This window comes from Anastrepha obliqua, chromosome 6 (assembly GCF_027943255.1).
Source record: "Anastrepha obliqua isolate idAnaObli1 chromosome 6, idAnaObli1_1.0, whole genome shotgun sequence".
NCBI classification, from domain to species: Eukaryota; Metazoa; Arthropoda; class Insecta; order Diptera; family Tephritidae; genus Anastrepha; species Anastrepha obliqua.
In genome coordinates, this window is record NC_072897.1 from 47,108,966 (window position 1) to 47,116,788 (window position 7,823).

The 7,823-nt window shown below is 35.9% G+C and overlaps 1 protein-coding gene across 1 annotated transcript; it reads left to right on the plus strand.

Moving 5' to 3' along the window:
• Window positions 1-2,124: 2,124 nt before the first annotated feature.
• Window positions 2,125-6,632, plus strand: LOC129250470 (uncharacterized). Its single transcript, XM_054890095.1, has 3 exons — window positions 2,125-2,142; window positions 5,388-5,519; window positions 5,577-6,632. The coding sequence occupies exons 1-3, from the start codon at window positions 2,125-2,127 to the stop codon at window positions 6,630-6,632; spliced, it is 1,206 nt and encodes a 401-aa protein (XP_054746070.1).
• Window positions 6,633-7,823: the final 1,191 nt, after the last annotated feature.

The window sequence follows — 7,823 nt, forward strand, 5'->3', positions numbered from 1 at the left end:
TGAATTATTTGCATTTGTTGGTTTTTGGCTTTGGTTTATTAAACAATGAAAAATTGTAACTGATAACGCGGATGTGTGAAAAAATGTGTTAGCAAAAATATCAATGGCAACATTGTGTAGATACAACCACACACATACACACACAAACCGATGTATTGTGTAAATATGTAACTAAAAGAACGCAGTTGTTTTCTACGGGATGAGTTTTGCTCAGTTTGTGCTCGTTAGGGGCTGCGGTGAGGGACTGCGTACGTCGGTCACTGTTTTCAGCATAAGTGCTTAGGCAAAGACTAATCTTCTTCGTGTTGATTTCTTTTTGTGTATACGAGCAAAGACATCGCTTCTCGCGTCTCGAACTTGGTGCAACAGTTCGCCCTTCTTCTTTTCACCCGAACAACCGCATCAATATGCCCGTTTGCCGAAAATTGAGTGATTGTTACTCTATCTTATTACTTACCCAATGCTTTAACGAAGTCTTGGCAAGCAGATCCAGTCAATGGGCGCAGCAATTGCAAGTACCAGCCAACAATCGCAGCTGTAGCAGATACTAGTAAGACGTAATATATAAGCTTTATTTCATTTAAGTAAAAATGCCCCAACCCACTCTATCTGTTATAAATAGACAACTGACACTGACTGTTGACGAACAGGAAATCAGTAGTACGTAATTATTATTTGACATTTTAGGGGAAGACAAGGTAGTGAATTACTAACGAACAGCTAGCACGTATCGTTCCCACGACAGTTGGTTTTACGCAACCGGAATGACCCGGCTTTATATCCGTCCACGGACTGTCACTTAAGCAGCATTCCCCGTATATGTATGGGGAATGTTTTTGCTGCTACAACAACAACAAACTAGTGCGTATAATTCAAGGGAAAATAAATATAAATATTAAACATCTTTAATTGATATTTATTCTGCCAAAAGATACCGGGAATTGTTCAATAAACGCAAATTAATTGTTTAGTCATCAAAATTTATTTTGTCGTCTTCAAAAAAATAGGCTCCATTCGAAGCAATACACATAAGCCAACGATTAGTCCAGTCATCAAAGCATGTTTTAAACGCGTTTTAAGAGATCTTCAGTGTATTCTTCTGAATAGTCTCCATCGCGGCGTCCGCGGAGTGGGAATTTAAGTTTTGGGAAAAGAAAAAAGTCACAGGGTGGGAGACGGTACGTTACCATGGTGCAAGATCCATGAGTTTTCTTTCCACAATTTGGGCAGTTTCCTACGCACATTCTCTCTCAAATATCGCATAACTTGCAAAAAATTACCGTAGAACTATTTGGAACTAATTTCGAGTGCACAACACCATGATAATTAAAGGAAACGAGTAGCATGACTTTCACTTTCGACCGACTTTTACGTGGTTTTCTGGGTCTCAGCTCATGTGGATAGCGCCATTCAGCTACCTGCATGTCAAACTCATATATCCACGTCTCATTACCTGTTATGGTGCGTCGGTAAACCTTGGGTCCGAATTCACTTGCTCAAGCATGTCTTCAGCCACCTTCTTCCGATGAATTTTTTGACTCTCTTGTAATGTGTCGAGCAGCCACGCGTCTCATGCCCAATTGATGGTGTAAAATGTTGCGAATTGATTCGTGAGATACGCTAAGGTCAGGAGCTACCTCCCTCAAACTTAAATGATGGTTTTCTACCACCATTTCCTTGACTTTGTCGACGTGTTCATCCGTTGCGCGACCAGATCGGGGCAAATCTTCCACGACTTCTCGGCCCCCTGCAAAAGCCTTATACCACTCGTAGACCCGTATTTTTGATAAAACACACTTGCCATAGGCTTTCTGCAACATTTTCAACGATTCGTCACACGAGATCCCGTTCAAAACACAAAATTTAAAACAAATTCTTTGTTCGATATTTTATCCATAGTGAAAATCGCAGAGCACACCTGCGGTTGACTGATATATATGCCAAAAACAAACTAATTGACAGATCACGCTCAAACTCTGCGTTACTACAGAGGACAGTTGTACCAACATTTCAGCAAAACAATTTAGACATATGCGTAAAGCGCTCTTTTAAAATGAACATTTTCCGATATTGTTTTGACATAATGTATATTGCAAAATGAAGTAAGATTCAAAAAGTTTCAAAATGTCTAACCCCAACAATGTAATCAGACTGGATACGCTCACCCAGAACCCCCTGCTCCTCAATCTCAAAATAATGCGCTGTTGACAGCGCTTGCCAGCCCTTATATCTGAAATTACAGCTAACGTTCTAACCCAACAAGGGCCACAAGTAGTTCAAACTATTGCGTTGAGGAATAGGTTCATAGCGCTTTCATATTTTACAACGATTTTACTACAAAAAACTGCTCTACAAAACTATGTTAATTGTATTTTTGAATTATCTAGGTTTTTATTAGTTTTGAGGCTTAGAAATGGAATAATCGGATGTCAAAAAGCTGCAGAAGCAGCCCGGGAGATTTGCGACGTGTATGAAGAAGGTGTCATAGGCGAGTCTAAAGCGCGCAAATGGTTTGCAAAGTTCAAAAACTATGACGTCGATGGCCCGTCCCCCAGCGGAAGCCATTCTGAAAAAAATGGGAGCCTGGTGTCTCACGAGCTCAACAAACAAAAAAAAAAACAAAGAAAGTCGAGCAACACCCGGTCATAAACGGCGCTTTTTGTACCGAATCGTCACGGGAGATGAGAAATGGTTCTTATGCTTACAACAGTATGAGGCAAAGAAAGGAGTAGGTGGCTTCAGGAAATACACCAAAGCCGAGAGTCAAGGCGAGCTTCATCCAAAGAAGATCATGATCTGGCCGAAAAGAATGTTACGGTCAACAAGGAGCTCTACATTGCCCAGAAAGTAAAACATGGCGCTTATTCTGACCAAACTACAACACGTACAGATATGAAATATATATCAAAAGAAAGGTTTTGATGAGCATATTTCCGGAAAATTATAAAAATTAAAATTGGTTAATTTGTTCATGAAATATTTGGGTGTAAAGTTATCAAAATTTTCATATTGATAACAGCGATGTCTATGCAAAGCGGGTTGACACACAAATATACGCATATATGTATATGAGTACGTTTGCTTTGTTTAGCTCCCTTTCTAATGAGCACAGCATTGTATACATTTGGGTACTCAATAATTATTTTGTTTTGTTATCCTTACTAATAAATACATATGTATTCATGAACATAGTCCCAACGGTTGCTGCGAATTTTTTTCAGAATTTTGTTGTGATGGCAATAATCTTCTTCTTCTATCTTCTTCTATAGTATTATTATTTTATTATTTTAAAACATGGCGCTTATTCTGACTAAACTACAACACGTACAGATATGAAATATATATCAAAAGAATGGTTTTGATGAGCATATTTCCGGAAAATTATAAAAATTAAAATTGGTTAATTTGTTCATGAAATATTTGCGTGTAAAGTTATCAAAATTTTCATATTGATAACAGCGATGTCTATGCAAAGCGGGATGACACACAAACGCATATATATTAGTACGTTTGCTTTGTTTAGCTCTCTTTCTAATGAGCACAGCATTGTATACATTTGGATTCTCAATAATTGTTTTGTTTTGTTATCCTTACTAATAAATACATATATATTCATGAACATAGTCCCAACGGTTGCTGCGAATTTTTTTCAGAATTTTGTTGTGATGGCAATAATCTCCTTCTTCTATCTTCTTCTATAGTATTATTATTTTATTATTTTAAAACATGGCGCTTATTCTGACTAAACTACAACACGTACAGATATGAAATATATATCAAAAGAATGGTTTTGATGAGCATATTTCCGGAAAATTATAAAAATTAAAATTGGTTAATTTGTTCATGAAATATTTGCGTGTAAAGTTATCAAAATTTTCATATAAATAACAGCGATGTCTATGCAAAGCGGGATGACACACAAACGCATATATATGAGTACGTTTGCTTTGTTTAGCTCTCTTTCTAATGAGCACAGCATTGTATACATTTGGATTCTCAATAATTGTTTTGTTTTGTTATCCTTACTAATAAATACATATGTATTCATGAACATAGTCCCAACCGTTGCAGAATTTTGTTGTGATGGCAATAATCTTCTTCTTCTATCTTCTTCTATAGTATTATTATTTTATTATTTTAAAACATGGCGCTTATTCTGACTAAACTATAATATGTACAGATATGAAATATATATCAAAAGAAAGGTTTTGATGAGCATATTTCCGGAAAATTATAAAAATTAAAATTGGTTAATTTGTCCATGAAATATTTGCATGTAAAGTTATCAAAAATGAGCACAGCATTGTATACATTTGGGTTCTCAATAATTGTTTTGTTTTGTTCTCTTTACTAATAAATATGTATTCATGAACATAGTCCCAACGGTTGCTGCGAATTTTTTTCAAAATTTTTTTGTGATGGTATTGCATGATGTGGTATGAATTGACAATTTACTTGAAATTTGTCAATTCACTTAAAACAACGGTAACAGTACAAATTAGTAAGAGTTTTGGGCAGACGCAAAATAGAATTTATTTTGAGAAAAAAGTACATACATATTTAATTTTAAAATATGCCTAGAGGACGACCAAGAAGAGTTCGTAGAAGAGTTCCTACTTTAAGTGGAGGAATAGAGCAGGTAAGTAAGTGATAAATGTTTGAAACGTCACGTATTGGATATGATTGGTAGAAGCATCCACTTTTGTTTTCGTTCATATATGGTACAATTGAACTACAATATATAAACGTATGTATGTATTTAAAAATTTTGTGTCCGCTTGATCCTTTTTGCAAAACTCAAAATTTTAAGTAGTTTTAAAAAATGAAGAGAGAGAGACAAATTAGTTTTTTATTTGATACTATTTCAAAGGTAAACTGTATTTGGGCTATTCTCAGACAAATTTTATAGTAATAGACGATGCCCAACGCCATTTAAAAGAACACTATTACCCATCAAATCAACGAAGTTTTTGACACAGATATACATTTTTAAGTGGTTTTTTTTTTCTTTGTATTGTCTTCTATGTGTGTACATGTATATATCATATATGAATATGAGCTTTGAAAATTTTTTTACCATTCTTTTTAAAATTTTTTAAAACGTAAAGATCTGTGAAAAAAAAATTTTTACTTACTTCCAAGAAATTGTACGATTGGCAAAAAAAAAAAATTGTATACACGCTTTTGGCTTGGATCCATTTACTTGCTGTAAACGCCCTTTTGGCATTTGGCACGCGATGTGTCGTACTAGAGAAGAGTACATGTCTATCCTTCAAATAAGATAGAGTTTTAACAAAGTGGTTGTGCGCTTAAATCGGTTTATGTTGAAAACTTACATCTCTTTGCTTCCGCTTCATATATGTTTTAAACGATTTCATGTTTTTTAGGTCCGTATTCATGCAAGCACAAGTACAAACAAAAAAGCTCTAGATCCAGCATTTAATGCAGAATATAGCACGCTTGGTGGTTTAACCAGTATATGTTTGCATTGCAATGCTAAACATTTTAAATGTGAAAAGGTAACTTTCCATTATTGAAAAACTTTGGTAAACTTGACATAGAAAAATTTTTTATAGGGAAGAAATCAATTCCTTACATGCTGTCACGGTGGGAAAGTGCATATACCGATACCTCGCGTACCTGATTTTTTGGAAAGGGTTTTTGAAAATAATTTGAACTCTTTCCGATCCCATTACTTAGAGAATATAAGACAAATAAATAGCTCATTCGCTTTTGCATCTTTTGAAGCTAAAATTGTAGAGCCACCAGGATGTGGCCCTTATTGTTTTCGGATACATGGATCAATTTACCATCGAGTGGGTCCTCTTCATGCTAATAATGATTCAAACTCATTATACGCACAGCTTTATATACTTGATACTGACCAAGCCACTGACATTCGACTACAAAGGAATGCAAATTGCGATAGTTCCTTGATGAAATGCCTACACGAGATGATATCAAGCGTGAATCCCTTAGCCCGTCAGTATAAATTTATGGCACAAGTTGAACGCGAGGAGGAACAGAGGGCACGACAGGAAAATCGAGTTCCGCACAAAGTGAGCATGATTTTCTTCAGTAGTCATGCGAATCGGCGTTATAATTTGCCTAACTGCTCAGAAATTGCAGCCGTTTTCACAACTGAGGATGGTGAGCCACCAGCAAGCCGTGATTTAAGAGTATTTTCTCACAGCTCAGAAACACAATATTGCACCACGATTTCAACTTTACATAGATTATGCGATCCCTTGGTTTACCCTGTTTTATTTCCCTATGGTGAGCCAGGATACGACGAAGCACTACTACATGAGCAAGAATACAGAACAAGTCGCAGGTTCAGGGTCACACAGTTGCAATTCGTTGCATATCGAATGGCGATTCGAGAAGGTTTCAGCTTACTTCATGCTTCAGCTAAACTTTGGCAACAATATTTAGTTGATCAGTACGTTAGAATAGAGGGTGCAAGGTTGGCGTTTTTGCGTAATCATCAACATCAGCTTCGAGTTGAAACATATGCTGGCTTACACGATTATGTTATGCGTCAAGCAGAACTAGAAAATGCACGCCCTGGTCGCATTGTCGTTCTGCCTTCCAGTTTTCCAGGCTCATCTCACAATATGAATATGCATTAGCAAGATGCCATGGCTATTGTTAGAAAACATGGAAAGCCGTTACTTTTCACAACTTTTACCTCTAATCCAAAATGGCCTGAGATAACTCAAAACATTGAACAGTATCAAGTACCCCAAATGCATCCTGAGTTAATAGCGCGAGTTTTTAAGCAAAAACTAAAAGGTCTTTTAAATGATATTTCAAAAAAGCATGTATTTGGAAGGGTGAAATATTTTCTATACGTAATAGAATTTCAAAAAAGAGGTCTACCGCATGCACATATTTTGGTTGCTCTTAATGATGCAGATGCCATTATTGATGCTTCTATTATAGACTTGGCTGTTTGTGCTGAAATTCCGAATAAAGAAACTGAGCCTGAACTTTATGAAATTGTTTTCAAATGTATGGTGCATGGCCCATGTGGCCCACTTAATCCTTCATCGCCTTGCATGTCTGAATCTGGAGAATTCACAAAAAAATATCCAAGACTATTTCAAGAAGTTACTTTGCAAGATGTCAATGGGTATCCCCAGTATCGTCGCCGCGATGACGGGAGCAAAGTTTTAGTTCGAGTCAATCAAAACCAAATTGAATTAGATAATCGATGGATCGTACCATATAATAAATATTTAACAAAAAAATACGCCGCTCACATCAATGTTGAAATATGTTCTTCAATCAAAAGTGTTAAGTACCTACATAAATATATCTATAAAGGATATGATTGTGCAAGTATTCAGATCATTGAACAACCTGTTAGTAACTGCATTAATTAATTATTGTAAGTAACTGCATTAATTAAGAAAAAATTTAGCCAACGCAATAGGCAGAATTTATACGGTCGATCCAAAGGATCGAGAACGATTTGCATTACGTTTACTGTTAGTTTCCATAAAGGGTCCTAAATCATACAATGATTTATTGACACTTGGTAAAGAGCTCCTCTCTTCTTTTTGGGAATCTTCCGTCAAACGAAAGCTATTAGTGGATAACTCGGAATGGGTTGCTGTTTTGACAGAAGTTTCTACTTTCAAAATGCCCTCACAATTAAGACGTATTTTTGCCATGATTTGCGTGTTTGGTGAACCTACTTCGCCCCTTGAACTTTGGACAACATTTAAAGAATATTTTATTGAAGATTTTGTAAGAGATAATAATGTAGTAGAAAGTGAAATATTGGCGTTGCGGGAAATTAATCAAATTTTACTTTC